Source organism: Heteronotia binoei, chromosome 4 (assembly GCF_032191835.1).
Source record: "Heteronotia binoei isolate CCM8104 ecotype False Entrance Well chromosome 4, APGP_CSIRO_Hbin_v1, whole genome shotgun sequence".
Classification (NCBI taxonomy): domain Eukaryota; kingdom Metazoa; phylum Chordata; class Lepidosauria; order Squamata; family Gekkonidae; genus Heteronotia; species Heteronotia binoei.
Window position 1 is genome coordinate 13,176,517 of NC_083226.1, and position 26,947 is coordinate 13,203,463.

General features: G+C 46.6%; 1 protein-coding gene across 2 annotated transcripts in view; it reads left to right on the forward strand.

Annotated features, from left to right (window-relative positions):
* STXBP5L (syntaxin binding protein 5L) overlaps positions 1-26,947 on the forward strand; it is a 145,420-nt gene that overhangs the window by 35,460 nt on the left and 83,013 nt on the right. For both annotated transcript variants that reach the window (XM_060236808.1, XM_060236809.1), the window contains exons 2-6: positions 265-362; positions 5,706-5,787; positions 10,659-10,759; positions 20,324-20,458; positions 24,163-24,226. In XM_060236808.1, coding sequence (XP_060092791.1) covers positions 265-362; positions 5,706-5,787; positions 10,659-10,759; positions 20,324-20,458; positions 24,163-24,226 — 480 coding nt within the window. The remainder of the gene's footprint in view (positions 1-264; positions 363-5,705; positions 5,788-10,658; positions 10,760-20,323; positions 20,459-24,162; positions 24,227-26,947) is intronic.

A 26,947-nucleotide genomic window follows, 5' to 3' on the forward strand; every position in this document is an offset into this window, starting at 1 on the left:
TTGTGCAGGGGGTTGGACTAGATGACCCTGGAGGTCCCTTCCAGCTCTATGATTCGATGAACTATACTGAGGTGGTGTGGTACTATAAATATTGGTGAATTTTAACTGTTAAAAAGTCAGAGGGTCAATGCATTAAAAGGTTTTTAAAAGCCATCAGCCTGTTCATTGTTTTTGGGCTTCCAAAATAGTCTACCACAGATTATTAGAATATGAAATGTTGCTACCACACCCATGCTTCAAAGAGACATTTTCCTCCTCTTGCAGACAGTTCGCCATGGGTTTCCGTATTTGCCCACTGCCTTAGCTTTTGACCCGGTTCAGAAGATTCTGGCGATTGGGACGAGAACAGGTACCATTCGAATGTATCCTTTGGTAATGCTCAAGGCAACATGATTTCTTCATCTACACCGTACAGCTTGTTCCCTTGGTTAATTTTCTCACACAGTTATTCAGGTAAGATACAGCTGATAACACCTCATTGTTTGTATGCTTTGCTTTCCTCGACTGAATCAGGCTCAGTTAGTCAACACCAGTTCTTGGGATCTGAGGCAGATTCAGACGCGGAATGTTTTAATTGCAATTGCGTTTTATTGGTTTTAAACCGTAAATATAAATGTCTGAACTGACTGTTAGCTGCCCTGAGTCTGCTTGCGGAGAGGGTGGGACAGAAATTTAAAGTAATAAATAATATCAAAGATTTCAGGTTTTCACGGCTGGCATCATCATTAGGGTTTGTAGAATCTTTCGGGCTCAAGTGCCGTGTTCTACTGGAGAAAGTTTTTCTTCCAAACTACAAACCCTAATAATAAATAAATAAATATTAAACATCAAGTGATGTCTATTTAACAAATATCTTAATGACCTGGTGTCCACATGTCTGAAGGACCGCCTGCCCTGATTTAAACCCATGGGTCCTGTTAGATTTACCCATAAGTAACTGAGTGAACTTTTGGGTTCCTTGACAGCTTTTGGGGGGGTGGGGCAGAGTAATGTTGCAGTGACGCTCTAGGAATTTGCCATTTATCATAGAGGCCTGGGAAATCCCTAGAGCATCAATGTGATGCTGTGACGTCACTTCTGGCTACAGCAGAGAAGAGCAAGAGTCCAGTAGCCCTTTAAAGGCTAACAAAATTTGCAGCAGGATGTGAGCTTTCCTGAATCACTGCTCACTTCTTCAGATATTTGAAAGCTCATACCTTGCTGCAAATGTTGTTAGTCTTTAAAGTGCCACTGGACTCTTGTTCAGCAGTGCTGGCGGAGGTGAGCTGAAGCCCCCTCATACAGTGCCGGGCTGAGGGGAAGCTTTGAGGATTACGTGGGTCTGCGCTTCCCCTCAGGCCAGGGGGTGTGTGAAGGTCTGCAAGCCGCTCTGGAGGGCTCCGAGAGCCGCATGCGCTTTGCGAGCCACAGTTTGGTCACAGCTCTGCTATAGACACACTAACATGGCTACCCATCTTGACCTACCTCACGGCTATATAAGTGAAAGGGATGTTGCAGTGTTGCTACAACGCTGTTTTTCTCTTCGTTTTGTTCCCGACGCTCCATTGAACAGCTATGGGAGCCCAGAGCCCCTGGATAGGAGAGCTGTTGCTATAGTACAGGGATGGCCAACGGTAGCTCTCCAGATGTTTTTTGACTACAGCTCCCATCAGCCCCAGCCATTGGCCATGCTGGCTGGGGCTGATGGGAGTTGTAGGCAAAAAAAACATCTGGAGAGCTACCGTTGGCCACCCCTGCTATAGCAAATAGACCTGCCCAGTGGCTGCCATAATCTGTTAGCTGTGTTCCAGCAGAAATAATAAAAAGGAATCTAGTAACATCTAAAAAAAAAAAAACACCCCAAACCTGACACCACTTTATTGCACCGTAAACTAGAGTCAAGTTCTTCAAATGTAATACACTGGTTCCTCACTAGGCAGTCCTATTATACAGGAGGTAAGGAAAAGCAAAAACAAACCTGAATTATTTACCCTTTGGAGAGATAAGAAGGAGGTTGTTGACACATGACGGCATATATCACACTGGAGGTTGAACACTAGGTCCTTCCTAGCAGTATTGCTTTGAGTAGACATGGGGTTGTGTCTCATTTAGGTGGTCCAATGCTGTAGGCCTTTGATTTGATTGGCTATGCAGGGGAGATTTGATTGGCTATGCAGATTTGTTAAAATGTTGCTCAAGCAGCAGCTTTCCTCACAGCTCAAGGATCTTTGCTGTGTGACTGAAGCCATTTTGCAGCTGGCTCCACCTCCTGTGGCAGCCATTTTGTGGTCATGACCACCACACTGTGTCAGAATCCCAATGGTGCCTGCAGGCTCAAAAGGGTTGGGGACCCCTGCTGTATGTCATTGATGATGCCCAGGGCTTTTTTTTCCCCTGGAAAAAGAAATGCCGGAACTCTCAAGAGGGAAATGAAGGAGAAACACACGGGTGACAGTCAGGGTGTTCTGTTGCATTCTGTACTGTGGAATATGCTGTCCCACGTTAACCGTACCCTTCTGCTTTCATACAGGTCAAAAATGTCAGTGCCTATGTAAAAGAATAAGCAGACAGAAATCTTACATTAAAAATTGCAATGTTCAGAAACCAGTCGGAGAGCGTATCATTCTTCTAGAACATTTTGCTCCTGATCTAACTGCGACTAGCCTCCAGCAAAAGAACTTAAAAGGCAGAATCCAGCATGAAACGACTTCCTTAGAATTCATTAAAAAGTTGCCCACCTAGCTGCCCACCTAGACCTAGATTCCTCTTTATTATTTTTTTCCCATCAGTCCCAGTACTAGGGTTGCCAAGTCCAATTCAAGCAATATCTGGGGACTTTGGGGGTGGAGCCAGGAGACACCGGGGGCGGAGCCAGGAGCAAGGGTGTGACAAGCATAATTGAACTCCAAGGGAGTTCTGGCCATCACATTTCAAGGGACAGCACACCTTTTAAAATGCCTTCCTTCCATAGGAAATAATGAAGGATAGGGGCACCTTCTTTTGGAGCTCATCGAATTGGACCCCCTGGTGCAATTGTTTTGAAACTTGGGGGGTATTTTGGGGAGAGGCACTAGATGCTATACTGAAAATTTGGTGCCTCTCCCTCAAAAAACAGCCCCCCCAGATCCCCCGATACCTCCAGATCAATTCCTCATTATACCCTATGAGAATCGATCTCCACATAAGGAATAATGAAGTGCGCAGCAGACATTTCCTCCCCCCCCCCCCGTTTCTGGCGACTCTGAAATGCGGGGTTGGCGTCTCTACTCACGAGTTGCTGCCAATTTCTCAACAAGTAACACAGACACCCCGTCCCAAGAGGAAGCCTTTCAATCGGAGCCTGAAGCCTCCGGAGGCGGAAAGTCACATGGTGGCTTTGGGGGCGGGGCTTCCCCTCGCCGGCCAGCTGACGGGGGGCGGGAAGGAGCCTGGGAAAGCGGAAGAACCCCCGCTGGGACCTGGGGATTGGCAAGCCTACCCAGTACGTTGTCCTTTTCTCTTGGGTGGTCCCGCTGGCTTCAGTCAGGAATCAAGGCCCTTTGTTAAGGCAAAGCCTTCCTGAGAGAGTTGCCAGACCTCCATTGAAGGTGTGATTGGGGGGCGGGTCCCCTACAGCCAAGCAACACTTAGGCTGGCCAATCCCCAGGTCCCACCGGGGTTTTTCCCGCTTTCCCAGGCTCCTTCCCGCTCCCAGTTAGCTGGCTGGCTGGGGGAAGCCCCGCCCCCAAAGCCACCATGTGTCTTTCCCCCTCCGGAGGCTTCAGGCTCTGATTGGAAAGGCTTCCTCTTGGGATGGGGTGTCCGTGTTACTTGGAAGAAGTTGGCAGCAACTCGTGAGTAAAGACGCCAACCCCGTGCTTCAGAGTCACCAGAAACCGGATTGGGGGAGGAAATGTATGCTGGACGCTTCATTATCCCCTATGTGGAGATCGATTCTCATAGGGTATAATGGGGAATTGATCTGGAGGTATCGGGGCTCTGGGGGGGGGGGCTGTTTTTTGAGGTAGAGGCACCAAAATTTTCAGTATAGCATCTAGTGCCTCTCCCCAAAATACTCCCCCAAGTTTCAAAACGATTGGACCAGGGGATCAGAAAGTGTGTGGGGGAGGGAAAATATTAGCTGGGCACTCCATTATTTCCTATGGAAACCGATTCCCGTAGGGAATAATGGAGAATTGATTTGCGGTTATCTGGGGCTCTGAGGGAGCTGTCTTTTGAGATAGAGGCGCCAGATTTTATGCATAGCATCCAATGTCTCTCCTCAAAACGCCCTCCACGTTTCAAGAAGATTGGGCCAGGGGGTGCAATTCTATGAGCCCAAAAAGAAGGTGCCCCATCCTTCATTATTTCCTATGGAAGGAAGGCATTAAAAAAGGTGTGCTGCCCCTTTCAATGTGATGGCCAGAACTCCCTTGGAGTTCAATTATGCTTGTCACACCCTTGCTCCTGGCTCCGCCCCCAATGTCTCCTGGCTCCACCCCCAAAGTCCCCAGATATTTATTGAATTGGACTTGGCAACCCTAGCAACACTCCTTCTAAGCTGTGGAGTCTTGTGAGCGAAAATTCTTCTTTGTGAGCTGCTGGCATTAAAGTTGTGAGCTACGGCATATTTTATTTCCCTCTGAGGCCATATTTTGTGAGCTGAGACAAAAAGGCGTGAGCCGGAGGCTAAAAAACTGTGATCTAGCTCACACTAACTCCGCTTAGAGGGAACTTCCTCCAGGCCCTACCCCTAGCCGCTAGCCAGCAGGGGGAATTTACCAAAAGAAAGTAAAAGGCCCAGGCCTCATGGGCAGTGTCACACAGGAAGTGATGTCATCATGCCGGGGACATCTGGGTTATACTTTTGTATTTGGGCAAAAACTCTATGGCAGAAGCCGGTTTTACCATAGAGTTTTGGTCTAAATACCAGATTTCACCTGAATTTTGCTGGCATGGTGACATCACTTCCTGTGTGATGCTGGCGATGATGCCTAGGCTTTTCTTGTCTCTCTTGTAAACTCCCCCATCCCCCGCCGGTTGCCAGGAGTGACCCGGCAACCCTACTGAGAGCGCATGTCAGATTCCTTTCCCTACTTAGCCATTTCAGAAGACATTCCAGTTTTCTTGGAATATTGATGCTGCGGAGACTGCCACACACTTAGGGTTGACAGGTCTTTCCTATTTAGTATTCAGCTTTTCTTTCAAAGTAGCTGCTCGGCAGTTCTAATTTTGTTAAAGGTAAAAAAGATTCAAAGCCGTTGTCCAAATGTTTTTGAATACATATGTCAGTCTTTCAGAGATGAGGGGAAAAAAGAGTCTCTTTCCAGCTGCCAGGAAGAAAGATCAATTTGGAATCGACAGGGACTTCGCGTCCTGTTCTTCCTCTAACCTTGCACATTATTAGCTCCCCAAAATCTGAATGTGCAGGACCGTCTCGGGTTGAAGCAAGACCTCGAAGCAATGCACCCCAGACAGCGTTTCTTGGAGCGAGGCTGTCTTTTTTTAGCTGCTTCATCCTGCAAGAGTTCTCCTTAATGGTGGCAAAATATATTTCCATCCGCAAAACTGTCTGCCGGCTATATATATGTGCTACCTTCCCTGTGGCTGCGCCCTTTTGTGCAGCCGACTTCTGTGCTGTTTTCCCCTAATAAGCGATGACAATGAGTGACTGTAGTGAACTGTCTTTTGCTGTGATTCCAGCTCTCCGCCCAGGCAAACTGATCCTTGACTTTGACTCTTAACAGATTGGGCCGACCGGGTGTTGACTGTTACTGCCAACACGAAAGTGGCGCTGCGGTTGTGCAGCTCCAGTTTTTAATTAATGAGGTAAGGTTACATCTACCGAATGCGGATCTTTACTCGCAGTCACGGAAAGGACAGGGCTTCCTTTGTTTTCATGTCGGGTGTTTTTACATTCAGTTTTGATCCAGAGTTATTGAGTATTCACATCGCCTGCCGCTGTTCCGCTTTAATTATTCCCTTTTACATTTGTGGATTTGCTCTGCTCATTTTGCGGAGCTAAACTTCTGTATTGCAGCTAGGGTTGCCAAGTCCAATTTAAGAAATATCTGGGGACTTTGGGGGTGGAGCCAATAGACTTTGGGGCTGGAGCCAGGAGTCATTAGGGGTGGAGCCAAAATCAAGGCTGTGACAAGCATAATTGAACTCCAAAGGGAGTTCTGGCCATCACATTTAAAGGGACCGCACACCTTTTCAATTCCTTCCTTCCATAGGAAATAATGAAGGATAGGGGCACCTTCTTTTGGGGCTCATAGAATTGGACCCCCTGTTCCAATCTTTTTGAAACTTGGGGGGTATTTTGGGGAGAGGCACTAGATGATATACTGAAAATTTGGTGCCTCTACCCCAAAACACAGCCCTCCCAGAGCCCCAGATACCCGCAGATCAATTCTCCATGATTTTCTATGGGAATAAATCTCCATAGGGAATAATTGAGTACCCAGCAGACATTTCCCTCCCCTCCCCGCTTGCTAATGACCCTGAAGCGGGGGGAGGGTCTCCAAACCCGGGGATCCCCTGCCCCCACCTGGGGATTGGCAACCCTAATTGCAGCTCATGCACAGACTGCTGATGTCAGTTACAGGAACTGCGGATATATGGTTCCGAGACATCACATTTTGTCCTGAAGCCTGATTGCTATGTTCTGCAGATCTTTCCAATGTTCAGTTCCCTTATTACTCCACGATGTGGATTATTGTGAGCCAAAATTAAACTTTGTGAGCTACAGTATGAGCTCTGATCAGGGTAACCAGAATACCAGTGCTTAGTCCAGGGATGTATACGATTGCTTAGAAATCATGTCACAACTACAGTCACCATACAAATGTAAGTGGAGGCGAGTAACAAAATGAGGCAAGCAATGAGATGTAAACATTTCAAGAGCTGTCGATTCTCATGCAAATTGGTGGCACCTTGTGGCTTTCGGAGGGACAGGGAGTAGGGTTGCCAATCCTCAGGTGGGGGCAGGGGATCCCCCGGTTTGGAGGTCGTCAGAAAGGGGGGGGGGGAGGAGGGAAATGTCTGCTGGGGATTCTGTTATTCCCTATGGAGATTTATTCCCATAGAAAATCATGGAGAATTGATCTGCGGGTATCTGGGGCTCTGGGGGGGGGCTGTTTTTTGAGGTAGAGGCACCAAATTTTAAGTACAGCATCTTGTGTATCTTCCCGAAATATTCCCCAAGTTTCAAAACTATTGGACCAGGGGGTCCAATTCTATGAGCCCCAAAAGAAGGTGCCCCTATTTATTATTTCCTATGGAAGGAAGGCATTGAAAAGGTGTGCCGTCCCTTTAAATGTGATGGCCAGAACTCCCTTTGGAGTTCAATTATGCTGGTCACAGCCTTGATCTTGGCTCCACCCCTAATGTCTCCTGGCTCCACCCCCCAAAGTCTCCTGGCTCCACCCCCAAAGTCCCCAGATATTTCTTAAATTGCACTTGGCAACCCTAACAGGGAGTGGGGTCTGAAAGTACAGAGGAAAACTTCTATAACCATTCATTTGATGCACCTCTTGAGAAATGTCCGGATCAAAATCAGTTTCAAGAAAAACGAGGCAACAGCGAAGTCGGCACCCATTTTGCCTAAAACAGTGTAGATGTTTCAGTAAGCAACGATGCAAGACATTTGTGAGCACGTTCTGTAGTGTAAAAGGTGAGTTTCCCATGCGGAGATAGAGAGCAACAAATTGTCAGTGTAAAAACACCCGTCATGAGAACAACAAATTGTCTGACTGAACTATAGGACATTTTTACATTTGGGGGGGTTGGGGGGTGGGAATCTTGGTAAAATAGAAGATAATCCAAAATATCGTTATGTACGATACGCACCAATTATTATTCAATCCTTTTTTCCTGTTTGCTTCTTTCTGTTTTTAATATAATACATAAAGGAATCTTGATGACGCCATGGAATCGTCACAGGTTGTCAGCCCTAGGATGTCTATGACATTGCATCTTTGTAAGCTGAGGTGAAAGGCCGGTACCTAATTCTTTCTTTTGGCAGCAGTGACGGTTGTGGAGCAACTTGCTGTCACAGAATTCTGACCGGCATTTTATCGGCTAATGGAAGGTGACAGGGGTGGAATTCTAGCAGGAGCTCCTTTGCATATTAGGCCACACACCCCCTGATGTAGTCAATCCTCCAAGAGCTTACAAAAAAGCATCTTGTAAGCTCTTGGAGGATTGGCTACATCAGGGGTGTGTGGCCTAATAGGCAAAGGAGCTCCTGCTAGAATTCCACCCCTGGAAGGCGATAACGTTAGAATGACATTCCCGTTTTATAAATTATAGTGAAGTCAGTGGCTGTCAGACTTAGGGACAGAAGTTGTGTGGGCAAGTACAGGAGACCAAGGGCTGAAAAACGAATTGGAAGAAGACCCCTAAATGGCATGGAAACTTAAGGGGCAGGAGGAACTAATGAAAGGAGGCCGCTCTGTAAGAACCTTACATAGCCTACATATAAGCAGGGCTTTTTTTGTAGCAGGAACTCTTTTAAATATTAGGCCACACCCCCCTGATGTAGCCAGTCCTCCTGGAGCCTAAGAGCCCTATAAGCTCTGAAAGGATTGGCTACATCAGGGGTATGTGGCCTAATATGCAAAGGAGTCCCTGCTACAAAAAAGACTTGCATATAAGAGCGTATGCTGTTTGAAGGATAGGGGAGAATAGGCGGGCAAAGGATTTGGGAGCAAATCGTGAGATGTAGATTTTTGAGTACCATGGGAGGCTCCTGTACCTTTAAAATTACCTAAATGGGAAGATGGGGACATGTTGCTGAGTGCATCATTTCCTGTAAAGCCGTGTTGCTGGTGTTGCGCAGGAAGTGACGTCATCATACCAGTTACTTCCAGGCAACGCTGTGATATTTAGCCAAAACCTCTATAGTGTTTTTGCCCAAATACCAGCACTGTCATGACGTCACTTCCTGTGCAATGCCAGCAACAAGGCCAAGGCCTTTTGTTTTCTACTTGCAAGTCCCCTCTCTAGCCAACTGATCAGCAGCTGGTAGGGTTGCCAAGTCCCCCGTAGCCTCCGGTGGGGGACTGTTTTCATGTGTGCAAAGTGCGAGGCATGATGACGTCACTTAGAAGTGGCATCATCGGGCTGGCGCCGGACGCTCCAGCAATTTGGGAGGGAAAAGTCTATGGTATCATAGAGTGGCGTATGTTACCGTAGAGTTTTTCTCCCAGATTGCTAGAGCGTCCGGGGAAAACCATGGAGTTTTCCCGGATGCTCCTAGAGAGTCCAGCTCCAGCGTGATGATGTCATCGTGCTAGCGACACCAGGGGAGGATCCCCCCGCCAGCCCAAGGTGGGCCAGTGGGTTGGGAACCTCCAGGGCGGGAGAAGCCCTGCCCGGCCCAGGAACTTGGCAACCCTAGCCAAGGCCCACATTGGGCTGGCTGGGGGATCCTACCTGGAGTCGCTAGCACGATGACATCATCACGCTGGTGCTGGCCAAGGCCTGACAGTGGGGGATCCCTGCCTCCACTGGGCGGTGTGGCAACTGTATCAGGCCCCACCTGATGACTCGCAACCCTATGGAAAAGCTGAGGCAAAGAGGATATACAGATGGGCAGAAATACTGGCCCTGGGCTTGTGTTTGTAGGCTTGACTATTTAGTTTTAACTGAAGTGGTCAGCCTGGGCTGTAGGGTTGCCAAGTCCAATTCAAGAAATAGCTGGGGACTTTGGGGGCGGAGCCAGGAGACTTTGGGGGTGGAGGCAGGAGACATTAGGGGTGGAGCCAAGATCAAGGCTGTGACAAGCATCATTGAACTCCAAAGGGAGTTCTGGCCATCAAATTTAAAGGGATGGCACACCTTTTCAATTCCTTCCTTCCATAGGAAATAATGAAGAATAGGGGCACCTTCTTTTGGGGCTCATAGAATTGGACCCCCTGGTCCAATCTTTTTGAAACTTGGGGGTTATTTTGGGAAGAGGCACTAGATACTATACTGAAAATTTGGTGCCTCTACCCCCAAAAACAGCCCCCCCCAGAGCCCCAGATACCCACGGATCAATTCTCCATGATTTTCTATGGGAATAAATCTCCATAAGAAATAATAGAGTTCCCAGCAGACATTTCCCTCCCCCCCCCTGCTTTCTGACGACCCTGAAGAGGGGGGAGGGCCTCCAAACTGAGGATCCCCTGCCCTCACCTAGGGATTGGCAACCCTACTGGGCTGTACCATTTCAAATTGCAAGTAAGGTTACGCAGGGTTATGTGCTATAGTAACACAGGTTTATTGTCTCATTGTGAACGGGGTTTAACTGTTTTCTCTGTCTATTGAAACAAACTCCCTCCAAGCCCTCAATTTTCTCAAGGGCTTTTACATCATAGTTGCTTTTTTTTTCTTACTTATTGTTCTTTCCTGATGCAATTCCAAACTGTAATTATTTTGTAGATGCTAATCCTTAAATTGGGCAATTTCCCCAGCTCTATTTAGCTACATGAAGTGATCTCTGTTATTATTATTTTGTGGGAAATCTTCAGATGGTTTTCATGAACAATGGTATTTCTCTTTCCAGTTCTCTTCTTAAAATATATATTTTATTAAAAACTGCAGTCAACATCCAGTAAAAAAAAAGCGCACTCTCCGGTGGTGCCTGAATTCGAATCCAGATCTGCATCCTTGCAGTAACCCTCAGTCATGCTCACCCTCTGCTGATTTCACAGGGTGCTTTGGTCAGCGCAAGTTCCGACGACATGCTCCATTTGTGGAACCTCAGACAGAAACGGCCAGCGATTCTTCATTCTTTGAAATTTACTCGAGAACGGTAAGGCATGGGCAAAAATCAAACGGTCGTATTCGATCCCCTAGTTCTGACTGTTACATATCCCGCTAAGGGCAGAAACTTCTTTCATTGTATGTATTTAAATAATTTTGTATCCTTTCCTGTAGCAAACGGAAGCAGAAAGGTTGAGGCCATTTCTTTTGGTCTCCTAGGGCAGATTAAGTAGAGAGGGCTCAGGAACCTTTCTTAGAGCCGAGATAAATGGCACGTGTGGACGTTTTCTTCATCTAAAGCAGGGGTATCAAACTCATTTGTTTATGAAGGCCAGATCTGACATAAATGAGACCTTGTTGGGCCGGCCATGTTGGGTTGGGCCAAGCCATGGCGGGCCAGGCCATGTGCGTACCTCTTTAAGATTAGGTAGCAGAGATACAAATTTGATAAAGAACATAAAGGTAAAGGTAGTCCCCTGTGCAAGCACTAGTCGTTTTTGACTCTGGGGTGATGTTGCTTTCACAACATTTTCACAGCAGACTTTTTTACGGGGTGGTTTGCCATTGCCTTCCCCAGACATCTACACTTTCCCCCCAGCAAGCTGGGGACTCCTTTGACCGACCTCGGAAGGATGGAAGCCTGAGTCAACCTGGAGCCATCTACCTGAACCAGCTTCTGCTGGGATTGAACTCAGGTCGTGAGCAGAGGGCTCCGACTGCAGCACTGCAGCTTGACCACTCTGCGCCACAGGGCTCAATAAAGAACAAAACAAATATATATTTTTAAAAAACTTAAAACATGCTTAAAACGTTAGCACTCATTGGTCTTAAAGATACTTCCTTTGTATTTCTCCCATGGGATCCAGGGAACTTGGCAAAGAAAGCTCTGGCTCTTTCCTTCCTTCCCCAGGGGACTGGGGGGGGGGAGCCTCAGCCAATAGAAGGAAGAGAGGTTTGGCTTAGTAGCTGCACTGTGCAATTGAGAGAGCCTGGCAAAGCAAACTGTTATGCAGGAGGAAGCTGCTGTTATGCAAGGGAGGAGCCCCAGCCAATGGAGAAAATAGTGGTTTTGCTCTGTAGCTCCTATGCAATCGATCAAGCCTTGCAAAGCAAGCTGTTATGCAGGAGGAAGCAAGCTATAGGGAGGAGGAAGCAGATGACAGCCAGTTGCCCGGGGGCCAGGCGATAGGAGCCCTCCAGGGGCCTGATTCGGCCCCCAAACTGCATATTTGACACCCCTGAACTAAAGAGTTACTCTGACAGGTTGACCCTTACTATACAAGAATGGCAAGGAAGAAGAAGGCTTCTTAACCCTTCCTACATCTGCTGTTTGTCCACTCAAAATTACTTGGCTCCAAGATCACCAGAACTTGGGAAGCTACGCAGGATTGACCAGGGTCAGTAGCTGGACAGGAGACCACTGAGGAAAACCAGGGTCACTGTGCTGAGGAAGGCAATGATAAACTACCTATGCTCTGGGCTTTTTGTGTAGCAGGAACTCCTTTCCTATTAGGCCGCACATCCCTGATGTAGCCAATCCTCAAAGAGCTTTCAGGGCTGTTCTTACAGGGCCTACTGTAAGCTCCAGGAGGATTGACTATAGCAGAGGTGTGTGGCCTAATATGCAAAGAAGTTCCTGCCTCAAAAAAAACCCTGCCTACGCTCATCTTTTGCCTTGAAAACTCCATGTTCCTGGTGTTATCATGTGTCGGTTGTGACTTGATAGCACACAGCTGTTGTTCTATTAAGACAATAATTTTCTCCTGTTAGTGGGAAAGATGCTAGGGTTGGGGGAGATGAACAAATTGAATGGACGAATGGCCGAGGAGAAGCAGTTTTTGGATAGAAAAGCTTGAATAGGAAAAGGGGTCTGGAAGTCTCCCTCATCTGCACCAGGCAGTGCCGGATTAAACCCTGTGAAGGCTCCTAGGCAGTCAAAATCTCGGGGGGGGGGCCTCACAAATTATCTCTTAATATGTTTTTAATTTTGTTGTTGTTCAGTCAGGTTTCTCAGGAGACATGTGAGGTGGGCTGGTACTTCCATCTCTTTAAGGACTTGCCACAGTTCGTTGTGATCCACACAATCAAAGGCTTTAGCATAGTCAATGAAGCAGCAATAGACATTTTTCTGATACTCCCGTGCTTTCTCCATAATCCAGTGAATGTTGGCAATTTGATCTCTAGTTACTCTACTTCTTCGAAACCCAGCTTGAACATAGACAAAAACAAATATATATTTTTAAAAAACTTAAAACATGCTTAAAACGTTAGTACTCATTGGTCTTAAAGATACTTCCTTTGTATTTCTCCCATGGGATCCAGGGAACTTGGCAAAGGAAGCTCTGGCTCTTTCTTTCCTTCCCCAGGGGACTGGGGGGGGAGCCTCAGCCAATAGAAGGAAGAGAGGCTTGGCTTAGTAGCTGCACGTAGCTCCCGATCGACATAGTGCCAAAGCCTAGCTTGTAGGATCTTTAACATGACCTCGCTGGCATGTGAAATGAGTGCAATGGTGTGATAGTTTGAACATTCTTTGGCATTACCCTTCTTTGGGACTGGAATATAAACTGACCTTTTCCAATCCTGTGGCCACTGTTGCGTTTTCCAAATTTACTGACATAACGTGTGCATCACTTTAACAGCATCGTCTTTTACTACTTTGATAAGCTCAGCTTTTTACATTGTAATAAACCAATTTTAATTACACAAAACAAACATTAACAATCAGGGAAAACGGGGGGTGGGGAGCCAGTCCGGGGCCCCTAAAGGCATGGGGGCCCATAGGCTGGTACCCACTTGGCCTGTTTGTTAATACAGCCCTAGTACCAGGCCCTGATCCAATGCTTTGCTTTATAGCAGATTAGCATGACCCACATTCTAGCAAAGCTAGCTGCGCTGTGGTAACACCTAGCTCAGGGGTGGCCAAACTGTGGCTCAGGAGCCACATGTGGCTCTTTCACACATATTGCGTGGCTCTTGAAGCCCTAGGGTTGCCAATCCCCAGGTGGGGGCAGGGGATCCCCCGGTTTGGAGGCCCTCCCCCCGCTTCAGGGTCGTCAGAAAGCGGAGGGGAGGGGAGGGAAATGTCTGCTGGGAACTCTATTATTCCCTATGGAGATTTATTCCCATAGAAAATCATGGAGAATTGATCCGCGGGTATCTGGGGCTCTGTGGGGGGCTGTTTTTTGGGGTAGAGGCACCAAATTTTCAGTATAGCATCTAGTGCCTCTCCCCAAAATACCCCCCAAGTTTCAAAAAGATTGGACCAGGGGGTCCAATTCTATGAGCCCCCAAAGAAGGTGCCCCTATCCTTCATTATTTCCTATGGAAGGAAGGCATTGAAAAGGTGTGCCGTCCCTTTAAATGTGAGGGCCAGAACTCCCTTTGGAGTTCGATTATGCTTGCCACAGCCTTGATCTTGGCTCCACTCCTAATGTCTCCTGGCTCCGCCCCCCAAAGTCTCCTGGCTCCACCCCCAAAGTCCCCAGATATTTCTTGAATTGGACTTGGCAACCCTATGAAGCCCCCACCACCCCATTGGCCAGCTTGGAGAAGGCATTTGTCTCTTTAATTCACTTCTTCAAGCCAAGTCAGAATGAATGCATTCAAAGTTAAAGTTGCTTTCTTTCCACCTCTCTCTCTCCCCTCCCATCTATTTTCTTTCTTTCTTTCTTTCTTTCTTTCTTTCTTTCTTTCTTTCTTTCTTTCTTTCTTTCTTTCTTTCTTTCTTTCTTTCTTTCTTTCTTTCCTTCCTTCCTTCCTTCCTTCCTTCCTTCCTTCCTTCCTTCCTTCCTTCCTTCCTTCCTTCCTTCCTTCCTTCCTTCCTTCCTTCCAACATCTGACATGAATGTCTTGTGGCTCTCAAACATCTGACATTTGTTCTGTGGGCCTCTTACGTTAAGCAAGTTTGGTTGCCCCTTGACCTAGCTTGTCCCGTGGTAGACATAATCTGGTTACTGGATATCGGGGAGGTAGCCAAAGTTGCTTTCCGACAGTGTGACCCACAAGACGTTCCATTGCTGTTTTCCGTTCCTGCCCTTCCCCCGGCCTTGAGCATGAATTTCTGACATCAAAAAGTACATAACAGCGCCTTGAATTCCATGCTCCCCTTGTCTGTAATTGCTTAGCAGTTCGTGTCACACTTTTTTTTTTTTTTAATGCTTTCAATAGTCTGGGCAAGGTCTCCTCAGATGATGCTGCTCAGCTTCTGTGCCTCCATCAGGTTTCCCTCCCACACACCCCATTTTCTGCTCATTCCGACTCCGGTTGCCAAGGCGATGGGTTAGTTGCGCATAAACAGAGCCCTCAGAGAAGGACAAAGTTTCTTGCCGATGGGTTCCTCAAGGCTTCCTCTTCCTTTGCCGTCTCTGTCACTCAGACACCTGCGAAGATATTAATGGGTACTCCGGCCCACGGGTAGCATTCAGCCCACAAAATGGGGCAGAAGGTCAGGCATTTGAAGGCTTCGATTGACGGTTGATGTTGGTTCGCTCAGATTTCTTTAAAATAACGTTTGTCGTCATTTATAGAGCTCCATCGGTGTAGAGCAGTTGTCCTTAACCTTTTTTGGTCGTGGCCCCCTTTCAGAATACGATGAAAACCAGAAAAACAACATAACGGGGCAATAATGATGATTGTGTGTTACCTGATTGTATACAGCGTAGGGTAGTGGTTAAGAGCGATGGACTCCAAGCTGGAGAAAAGGGTTAGATTCCACACTCCTCCATTTGAAGCCAGCTGGGTGACCTTGGGTACCAGTCACAGTTTTCTCATTGCTCTCTCAGCTCACAAAAAACAAGTCTAGCTTGCCACCTAGTAGTGCATAATGCTAAAAGAGCTAGAACTTCAGGCTGCCAGACAGCCTTAGGATCTCCTGGTTATATACACACAGTGGTATATGATAATTATTATTACCGTGCTGGCCTTCTAACCTGCTGAGATGAAGGACACCTTGGCACTGCTATTGCTTGGTCCACACTCACAACCAGAAAACACCAGGTATCTCCCTTGTACAATGAAAACAATGTACTTAATATCTCCAACACAAAAATAATCCACAAAACACTAGTAATACTTATGAGAAAAAAAGTAAAAATGTTGTAACAGACACACTGTTGCCAATAAATACAATATCCAGAATTACATAAACCAAACCACCAAGTTCTATTACAGTTCCAGGCTTCCAAGGACTATGTAAAGTTCAACACTCAAAAGTGGTATGAATATAAATTCTCCAACTGTGCATAAAGTAGGTTTTCGAAAGAATTTTGATTGTTATATTTCCCGTTTTGATTAATATCTTTGTCAAGAGATGCACACATGAAAAACCAGGGGTGCCACAGGGCTCAGTAATGGGTCCCATGCTCTTTAACTTGTTAATTAATGATCTGGAGTTGGGAGTAAGCAGTGAAGTGGCCAAGTTAGCAGATGACACTAAATTGTTCAGGGTGGTGAGAACCAGAGAGGATTGTGAGGCACTCCAAAGGGATCTGTTGAGGCTGGGTGAGTGGACGTCAACGTGGCAGATGAGGTTCAGTGTGGCCAAGTGCAAAGTAATGCACCTTGGGGCCAAGAATCCCAGCTACAAATACAAGTTGATGGATTGTGAACTGGCAGAGACTGACCAAGAGAGAGATCTTGGGGTTGTGGTAGATAACTCACTGAAAATGTCAAGACAGTGTGCAATTGCAATAAAAAAGGCCAACGCCATGCTGGGAATTATTAGGAAGGGAATTGAAAACAAATCAGCCAGTATCATAATGCCCCTGTATAAATCGATGGTGCGGTCTCATTTGGAATACTGTGTACAATTCTGGTCATCGCATCTCAAAAAAGATATTATAGCATTGGAAAAAGTGCAGAAAAGGGCAAGTAGAATGATTAAAGGTTTGGAACACTTTCCCTATGAAGAAAGGTTAAAACGCTTGGGGCGCTTTAGCTTGGAGAAACGTCGACTGCGGGGTGACATGATAGAGGTTTAAGAGATTATGCATGGGATGGCCACTGTGTGACACAGTATTGGACTGGATGGGCCATTTTCCTGATCCAACATGGCTTCTCTTATGTTCTAAGAGTATAAAAGTAAACAAACAACAAGGTGGAAGCATCGCTATCCAGCTAAAAATACAACAACATTGCAATGGCTAGAGGTAGATATGTGCTGCCAAGACCATACTTACTTAAGCCTTTACTCTGAGGCTCTCTAAACCAGGGGTGTCAAACATGCAGTTTGGTGGCTGAATTAGGCCCCTGGAGGGCTCCTATCAGGCCCCCAAGCTACTTGCTGTCATCTGCTTCCTTCTCCCTATATCTTGCTTCCGTCTATATAATAGCTTGCTTTGCAAGGGTTGCTCAATTGTACAGGAACTACAGAAAAACCAGCGTGGTGTAGTGGTTAAGAGTGGTTAAGAGCAGTGGACTCTGATCTATTCCTTCTATTGGTTGAGGCTCCCCCCAGTCCACTGGGGAAAGGAAGGGAAGAGCCAGAGCTTCCTTTGCCCAGTTCCACGGATCTCATGGGAGAAATACAAAGAAAGCATCTTTAAGACCAATGAGTGCTAACGTTTTAAGCATGTTTTAAGTTTTTCTTTTTTAAATATACGTTTGTGTTTGTCTGTGTTCTTTATGAAGTTTATATCTCTGCTACCTACCTAATCTTAAATAGGTACACACATGGGTCAGCCCGACATGGCTCGGCCCAACCTGATATGGTCTGGCCCAACAAGGTAGCAAGTATCAACCCCATCTGTAAAAAGGGTTCCAGAGGAGATCCGGGAAATTATAGGCCAGTCAGTCTGACTTCAATACCAGGAAAGTTGGTAGAAACCATTATCAAGGACAGAATGAGTAGGCACATTGATGAACACAAGTTATTGAGGAAGACTCAGCATGGGTTCTGTAAGGGAAGATCTTGCCTCACTAACCTGTTAGAGTTCTCTGAGGGGGTAAACAAACATGTGGACAAAGGGAACCCAGTACATGTTGTTTGCCTTCACTTCCAGAAAGCTTTTGATAAAATTCCTCATCAAAGGCTCCTTAGTAAGCTCGAGAGTCATGGAGTAAAAGGACAGGTCCTCTTGTGGATCAAAAACTGGCTAATTAATAGGAAACAGAGAGTGAGTATAAATGGGCAAACTTCGCAGTGGAAGACGGTAAGCAGTGGGGTGCCGCAGCGCTCAGTACTGGGTCCCATGCTCTTTAACTTGTTCATTAATGATTTGGAGTTGGGAGTAAGCAGTGAAGTGGCCAAGTTTGCAGATGACACTAAATTGTTCAGGGTGGTGAGAACCAGAGAGGATTGTGAGGCACTCCAAAGGGATCTGTTGAGGCTAGGTGAGTGGATGTCAACGTGGCATATGAGGTTCAGTGTGGCCAAGTGCAAAGTAATGCACATTAGGGCCAAAAATCCCAGCTACAAATACAAGTTGATGGGGTGTGAACTGGCAGAGACTGACTAAGAGAGAGATCTTGGGGTCATGGTAGATAACTCACTGAAAATGTCAAGACAGTGTGCGATTGCAATAAAAAAGGCCAACGCCATGCTGGGAATTATTAGGAAGGGAATTGAAAACAAATCAGCCAGTATCATAATGCCCCTGTATAAATCAATGGTGCGGTCTCATTTGGAATACTATGTACAATTCTGGTCACCGCACCTCAAAAAGGATATTACAGCATTGGAAAAGGGCAATTTGATTAAACGTTTGGAACCCTTTCCCTATGAAGAAAGGTTAAAACTCTTGGGGCTCTTTAGCTTGGAGAAACGTCGACTGCAGGGTGACATGTTAGGGGTTTACAAGATTATGCAAGGGATGGAGTAAGTAGAGAAAGAAGTACTTTTCTCCCTTTCTCACAATACAAGAACTCATAGGCATTCAATGAAATTGCTGAGCAGTCAGGTTAGAACGGATAAAAGGAAGTACTTCTTCACCCAAAGGGTGATTAACATGTGGAATTCACTGCCACAGGAGGTGGCGGCGGCTACCAGTATAGCCAGCTTCAAGAGGGGATTGGATAAAACTATGGAGCAGAGGTCCATCAGTGGCTATTAGCCACAGCATATTATTGGAACTGTGATGCTCTGTATTCTTGGTGCTGGGGGGGGGGGCAAAAGTGGAAGGGCTTCTAGCCCCACTTGTGAACCTCCTGATGACACTTGGGAGGTTTTTTGGCCACTGTGTGACCCAGAGTGTTGGACCGGATGGGCCATTGGCCTGATCCAACATGGCTTCTCTTATGTTCTTATTAATGGGGAATGAGAGAAAATCCCGAAGGGCACCAAAACCAGCGCGGTGTAGTGGTTAAGAGCAGTGGACTCTGATCTGGAGAACTGGGTTTGATTCCCCACTGCTCCCCCACCTGAAGACTGCTGGGTGACCATGGGCCAGTCACAGTTCTTTTGGAACTCTCTCAGTCACCCCATCTGCCCCACAAGGTGCCAGTTGTGGGGAGAGGAAAAGAAGGCAATTGGGGTCTCCTTAGCATTGAGTAAAGTGGGATATAAAATCCAGTTCTTCCTCTTCTTCTTCAAAACGCATTTTGCCACAGTTTCTCTGACTTGGACAATAATTGGACAACTGTTGACTCCTTGGGGAAAAGTTTGCTTTTTTTGTATCCACTTTTCCTCTGTCTCTCTCTCGGCTTGGCTTCGCGAACGAAGATTTAAGAAGGGTGCAATTGTCCACGTTTGCTGCAGGCTCGCTGGTGGCTGACAAGACCAATATGGGACAGGCAGGTCCGGCCACAGCGGCTGCAGGGAAAAGTCTGATTTAGGGTTGGTGCTGTAGCAGTGCGATTCTTCCTCAATCTCCTTTTGTCCTCAAGACCAGCTATGCGTGCGTTCTCAAAGGAAGAGACAGCCTGGTGGATGGTGTGCCTCCATGCTTTGCGATCTGAGGCTAGGTCAGACCACTGGTGATGGTTGATGCGACAGGTGCCAAGGGATTTCTTCAAGGAGTCCTTGTACCTCTTCTTTGGTGCCCCTCTATTTCGATGGCCGGTGGAGAGTTCGCCATACAGGGCAATCTTGGGAAGGCGGTGGTTTTCCATCCTAGAAATATGCCCTGCCCAGCGCAGCTGCGTCTTCAACAGCAGTGCCTCGATACTGGTAACCTCCGCCCGCTTGAGGACTTCAGTGTTGGTCACAAAGTCACTCCAGTGGATGTTGAGGATGGTGCGAAGGCAGCGCTGATGAAAGCGCTCGAGGAGTCGCAGGTGATGACGATATAAAACCCACGATTCGGAGCCGTAGATGAGGGTTGTCATCACAACCACTTTTCCTAGTGTGTGCTTAAAGGGCCAGCAAGTTGCAACTGACTTAGGGTGACCTTGTAGGCAGGATTTTCAAGACAAAAGACCAGCAAACGTGGTTTGCCTTTGCCTGCCGTTGCATTGCGACCCTCGACTTCCTTGGTGGTCTCCCACCTAAGTAGTAACAAAGGCCAACCCTTCTTCGCTTCCAAGGTCAGACAGAATCACGCTAGACTGGGCGGCCCAAGCCGGAGCGATTTTCCCCAGTGCTGAACTGGGAAAGCTCTTGTCTAGCAGGTGCCCCTCAGTACGATCTTTGCGCCTGGTGAGGGTGCCCGTTGTAACTCTGCATGTCTTCCTTCTGCAGGATCACGTTCTGTCACTTGCCTTTCCAGAGCAAATGGCTCTACGTCGGGACAGAGCGGGGAAATACTCACATTGTAAATATCGAATCCTTCATCCTTTCCGGATACGTGATCATGTGGAACAAGGCCATAGAGCTGTGAGTCTGAATTATTTGTCACGACCTCTACATATTGCTGATATATTTCTTCTGGCTTTGTTACAATGCATATGTTTTCAGGATATTTAACATACAATACATATGTTTTCAGGATATTTAAAAAAAAATTTGTCCCAGTCTTACTCTAAATAGAGCTTTTTTTGTAGCAGGAACTCCTTTGCATATTAGGCCACCCACCCCTGATGTAGCCAATCCTCCAAGAGCTTACAGGGCTCTTCTGACAGGGCCTACTGTAAGCTCCAGGAGGACCGGCTGCATCAGGGGTGTGTGGCCTAATTTGCAAAGGAGTTCCTGCTACAAAAAAGCCCTGCTTTTAACAAAGGATTTATGTGTGACTAGCTGTGCTCTGTGGATGGAAAGTGTTCTGTTGAGAGCAATGCAATGTAAGGAGAGGGCAACAGCACTTTAATGTGCCTATTTGGAAGCACATTTGATTTATTCCCACAGCCCCTAATCTATCTCTCTCTCTTTCTCTATCTGGGGAGAGCCAGTTTGGTGTAGTGGTTAAGTGTGCGGACGCTTATTTGGGAGAACCGGGTTTGATTCCCCACTCCTCCACTTGCACCTGCTAGCATGGCCTTGGGTCCGCCATAGCTCTGGCAGAGGTTGTCCTTGAAAGGGCAGCTGCTGGGAGAGCCCTCACAGCCCCACCCACCTCAAAGGGTGTCTGTTGTGGGGGAGGAAGGTAAAGGAGATTGTGAGCCGCTCTGAGACTCTTCGGAGTGGAGGGCGGGATAGAAATCCAATATCATCATCTTCTTCTTCTTCTTCTTCTTCTTCTTCTTCTTCTTCTTCTTCTTCTTCTTCTTCTTCTTCTTGTTCTTCTTCTTCTTCTTCTCTCTCTCTCTCTCTCTCTCTATATATATATATATACCTCTGGAAGCATGTTTACTCAGTTATCTCTCTTTATGGATTTGGACATCTGTCTTGAAATAATTAAGGATCTTTTACTACTATTATGGGGAGAACATTATGCAGCAATATTATCTCTCTGGAAAAAGTGATGCCTTGCATCCAGATTTTTGCCAATGTTTACCCCGCCCCCTTCCAGCAGCAGACCCTTTTGATTCCCAGAAAGATTGTTCCTGAGATTGTGGGACCCATGTGAATGAACAGCAACGCAAGTGGGGCTAGAGCAGCAGGGACAGGAAGAGCATAAAATGGGGTTGCCAATCCCCAGGTGGGGGCAGGGGACCCCACCGTTTGGAAGCCCTCCCCCCACTTCAGGGTCATCAGAAAGCAGGGGTGGGGGTGGGAGGGAAATGTCTGCTGGGCACTCCATTATTCCCTATGGAGACCAATTCCCATAATGGAGAATTGATCTGCAGGTATCTGGGGCTCTGGCGGGGGGCTGTTTTTGAGGCAGAGGCAGCAAATTTTCAGCATAGCATCCAATGCCTCTCCCCAAAGTACCCTCCAAGTTTCAAAAAGATTGGACCCAGGGGTCCAATTCTATGAGCTTCAAAAGAAGGTGCCCCTATCCTTCATTATTTCCAAAGCAGGGAAGGCATTTAAAAGGTGTGTGGTCCCTTTAAATGTAATGGCCGGAACTCCCTTTGGTGTTCAGTTATGCTTGCCATATCCTTGTTCCTGGCTCCACCTCCAATGTCTCCTGGCTCCACCCCCAAAGTCTTCTGGCTCCACCCCCCAAGTCCTCAGATATTTCTTGAATTGGACTTGGCAACCCTAGCGTGAAATCTCCTCATCCTTTTCACTGAAATCAGACTCTTTCTTGCTCTTCCCCCTTAACTTCAGAATTTTAAATTCTAAGAACTCTTGTTCTTAGACTGGTACACCTGGTCCAGCACTCTTTTAAAAGATGGGTCACTCACTGTCCTCTTGAGGACGTCCATAGGCAGGACGTGACGGTGCTGGATCTCTGCTATTGCTTGTTCCTGCAGTTCCGAGAGACAGGGGAAGGTTTCTCCTGCCATCACCGCTTACTAACAGATCTGTTTTTCTCAAATTTGTCGAATCCTTGAAATATCATTCTAAGCTAGCAGCCACCTCTGCTAATTCTCTAAAGGTCAAGGTAGTCCCCCTGTGCAAGCACCAGTCGTTTCTGACTCCGGGGTGACGTTGCGTTACAATGTTTTCACACCTGACTTTTTAAGGGGTGGTTTGCCATTGCCTTCCCCAGTCATCTACACTTCCCCCCGCCACCAGCAAGGGTAATTTTACCGACCTCAGAAGGATGGATAGCTGAGTCAACCTTGAGCTGCCTACCTGAACCCAACTTCCGCCGGGATTGAACTCAGGTCATGAGCAAAGACTGCAGTACTGCAGCGGGACCTCCACGGAGTATAATGTCAGAAAAATTCATAGCAGCCATTTTCTTCAGGGAAATCTACCCTGGAGATCAGTTGTAATTCTAGGAGATCTCCAGGCAGCACCTAATTCCTAACCCAGCACCTAACCCTAATTCCACTGCTCAGTTAGGTAGCGGGGGAAAGATGCTGGGAAATGGAGGGGGAAAGATCGACATTGTGCTGATACCGTGACATGGGCTTCCCAATCCCCAGGTCCCAGCGGGGGATCCCCTGGTTTTACAGGCTTCCCCCCCTCCCCCAGCCAGCTGGCCGGCGGGGGAAGCTCCACCCCCACAGCCATTATGCACCTCCAGGAACGATTCCCATAGGGAATGATGGGGAATTGATCCGTGGGTGTCAGGGGCTCTGGGAAGGCTGTTTTTTGAGGTAGAGGTGCCAAATTTTCCTTATAGCATCTAGTGCCTCTCCCCAAAATACCTCCCAAGTTTCAAAAGGATTGGACCAGGGGGTCCAATTCTATGAGCCCCAAAAGAAGGTGCCCCTATCCTTCATTATTTTCTATGGAAGGAAGGCATTCTAAAAGGTGTGCTGTCCCTTTAAATGTGATGGCCAGAACTCCCTTGGAGTTCAATTATGCTTGTCACACCCTTGTTCCTGGCTCCGCCCCCAATGTCTCCTGGCTCCACCTCCAAAGTCTCCTGGCTCCACCCCCAAAGTCCCCAGATATTTCTTGAATTGGACTTGGCAACCCTACCGTGACATCACTTCCGGTCTGGCTTGGAAGTGACATCATTGCAGCACAGGAGTGGTACTCAAACATTCACGTGGGCGATGCCAAAAAGGTTATATCCCTGCTCCCTACAATATCCCCCCCATTTGCCAGCCGTTGCTTGGCAACCGATGCACTTCCCTTTGCAGAAATTGTGAATACTCTTCCTCAGAAAGGGCTTTCTGCTTAACCATTTTAGTTTTAGTAATGGTGTCCCCCCTCCTTTACGTGGGACAGAAATTTCCTCATTTTATGTTTCCCACTTTTTCCTTATGAGGAGGTTTCTGACCCTCCCCCTAAACTGAGTTTGGAATGTGAGACCCCACCCCTGAATTATCACCCCCAACAGGCAAGAAACTGGAAATAAACATGACATACCTATGTGACTCAGAAGTGATATAGGCATGTTGGTGATGTTGGGGTTGTGGGTGTTGAAAACTCTGTGGTAGAAGCTAACTCCCCAAACCAGAATGTTGCCCCCAATGTGCCTATTTCACTTCCAGGTCATGTAGGCACATTGTGTTTATTTTCAGCATTCCCCTCCATTCCAGGTAAGTTCACCCCTCTCCCCCTCCGACAGGTCCAAGAGAGCTAAGTTATATAACGCCTTCTCAGATATTATTCCAGCATTCTCTTATTCGCAGATCTACGAAGACTCACCCTGGGCCTGTGGTGCACCTAAGTGATAGCCCGAGAGATGAAGGGAAAGTGAGTAAGAACAAGTGAAGCATTTCTGAACATTTTTGGGGACAGCTTTGCCCTTTGGCTCTGTCACTTTATGAGGCAACTGAAATGTGGAAAAAAAAAATGTATCTCTTTTGTACTACTAAGTTTATGCAGTAGATTACTGTATAATATTAGACGTGCCATCTGCTCCGGTCTATTCTAAGACAAAGCAATATTTGATTAAGTTGGGATTTTTCTGGAGTCAATGGACTTTTTCTGTGCCTGTATGTGTGCTGGGGAGCAATCCTTGGCAAGTCTTCTCAGAAGTAAGCCCCATTTTATTCAGTAGGTCTTACACCTAGGAAAGTCTTCTGAGTCCTAGATAATGACGCTGTTAGCTAATTGATTGTCATGCATAATGACCCAGTTCATTCATTAACTGATAAAGAAGTACAATATGTTCCAATATAAACACTGAGTGGAAATTTCAAGCATAATTAATACGGCAGCAGGTATAAATGAAGTCTGAACTCGTTAAGTTGGATCCTGTTATGTAATTTTTGCACTGCATAATGTGTCATGTTAATACTTATGTGTCAGGTTAATATTTACGCTATGCTTCTGCTTTTTATAGTGGCTCCAGGCACATGATCCGAATCCATTATTTATTGAATGTCCCATTTTGTTGATTGTGCTGTGTAACTAGGGTTGTCGGACCTCCGGTGGAGGCAGGGGTCCCTCGTTGACAGTCCCCACATCCCCGCCAACTATCAGCTAGCTGGCAGGGAGAATTTACCCCCCTCCCCCAAAAAAGAGGAGACCCATCCAACTTCCAGTGATTTGTCTGTCACTGCCCACGTGATCCAGAAGTAATGTCATTGCACCCAGGTGTCAAGTCCCTTATTTACTACTCAGGTCTGTTGTGTGTCTCTCATGGAATGTGTGTGTAGAGTGTAGCTGCAAGAATCGAAACTGAAGTCTGCTCCTTCTTAGAGTGGGAACCGACTTCTTCAAGGCCGGCGACTCCCACCTTAGAATAGAGAACTCCCGCCGTTCTCTATTGCTGTGTTCTCTGAGATCTGTTGATGTAACTTTTAACCTTTGTAACTTGAAATGCCTGTGTACTCTGAATTATTGAAATGCCTGCGTTTGCTGTTAACTGCCAGCAGGGCTTTTTTGAGCCGGAACGAACTGGAATGCCGTTCCGGCTGGCCTTGGTAGCGTTCCGGCTACCTAGGCCAGCGTTCCAGCTTGGCCCAGGCATTTATTTGCATTTATTTCTTTTCCATTCTTTTCTCTTTCTTTCTTCCTTTTGCCCTCCTTTCTTTCCCTCCTTCCCTTCCTTTTCCTTTTTTCCTATTTCTCCTTCCTTCCCTCCTTTCCTTTCCAACTGTCTCCCCTCTCTTGATTTCATTCATTCATTATTTATTTCTTCCTGTCAGTCTTTCTTTTTCCTTTCTATTTGCTTTTATTTCCCCCCTCTCTCTGTCAATCAGACAGCTTTCTTTCTTTCTTTCTTTCTTTCTTTCTTTCTTTCTTTCTTTCTTTCTTTCTTTCTTTCTTTCTTTCTTTCTTTCTTTCTTTCTTTCTTTCTTTCTTTCTTTCTTTCTCTCTCTCTCTCTCTCTCTCTATGTCAGTCAGTCTTTTCCCCTATTTGCTTTATTTCTCTTTCTTTTTTATTTCTCTTTCTTATGTGATCGAGTAGTGTGTTGGAATTTGATTTTTTTTTTCTGGGATGGCTATATATACACACACACACACATGTTCTGGTTGGTGATATCAGAGATGTGGCCTATTATGTAAATGATGGTGATGTCAGAGGTGTGGCTTACTATGCAAATGATGGTGATGTCAGAGGTGTGGCCTAGTATGCAAATAATGGTGATGTCAGAGGTGTGGCCTCACATACTAATGAGTTCCTGCTGGGCTTTTCCTACAGAAAAGCCCTGATTGCCAGTAGTTGCCTATATAATCTTTGCCATGTTTGAACTGGGGCAGTTTCCACACTGACCCAGTGTCTGAAGTATACCATGTTACCTACCATTAAAATGCTTATTTGAAGTTATGAAGAGCCTCTTTTATTGAAGGACTTGACACCAGGACATCTGGGTGACGCCCTGGTGTTTGGGCAAAAACTCTACGGCAGAAGCCAAATTTACCATAGAGTTTCTGCTCAAATACCAGCTGATCACTCTGATGCCCCAGATGTGATGACGTCACTTCTGGGTCATGTGGGCAGTGACGTGGACATGTCACGACATTGGTTTGGCCTCCCTGCTGCTCCTGCTAAGTCCCCCCCCCCCGGAGGAACTTGGAAACTCTAGAGTCACTATGGGTAATCTACCCTGAGTCCCTGTGAGAAAGGTGGACTGTAAGTAACGTAAATAAATAAAGAGCCACTTTGCTAGGCTTTTTCAAAAGCTCTTTGTTGTGTGGCTGCTTAGATCCTGGCTGAGACCCACCCCTCCCAAAAACCACTCGTTTCTGCATGGCCAAAAGCCATAGTTTTTTTTTCCTTTTCTATTGTAGAAATGAAAAAACTTTCTAATGCAGAGCCTATGAGGGAGGGGGAAATGGTACGACTGGTGATTGTATGACTATGTAGCACCAAATTGCAAATGACTGGGCTGTTTGTATCAACATCGTTGTACTTTTCACAGAAAACCGCTGTGGGTTTTTTAAAATGAGAAACAGAAAAGCCGTTAAAGGGTGCGAACGAATGAGTAATGAAAAATATTTTGTTTTCTCACCCATAGATGTTAA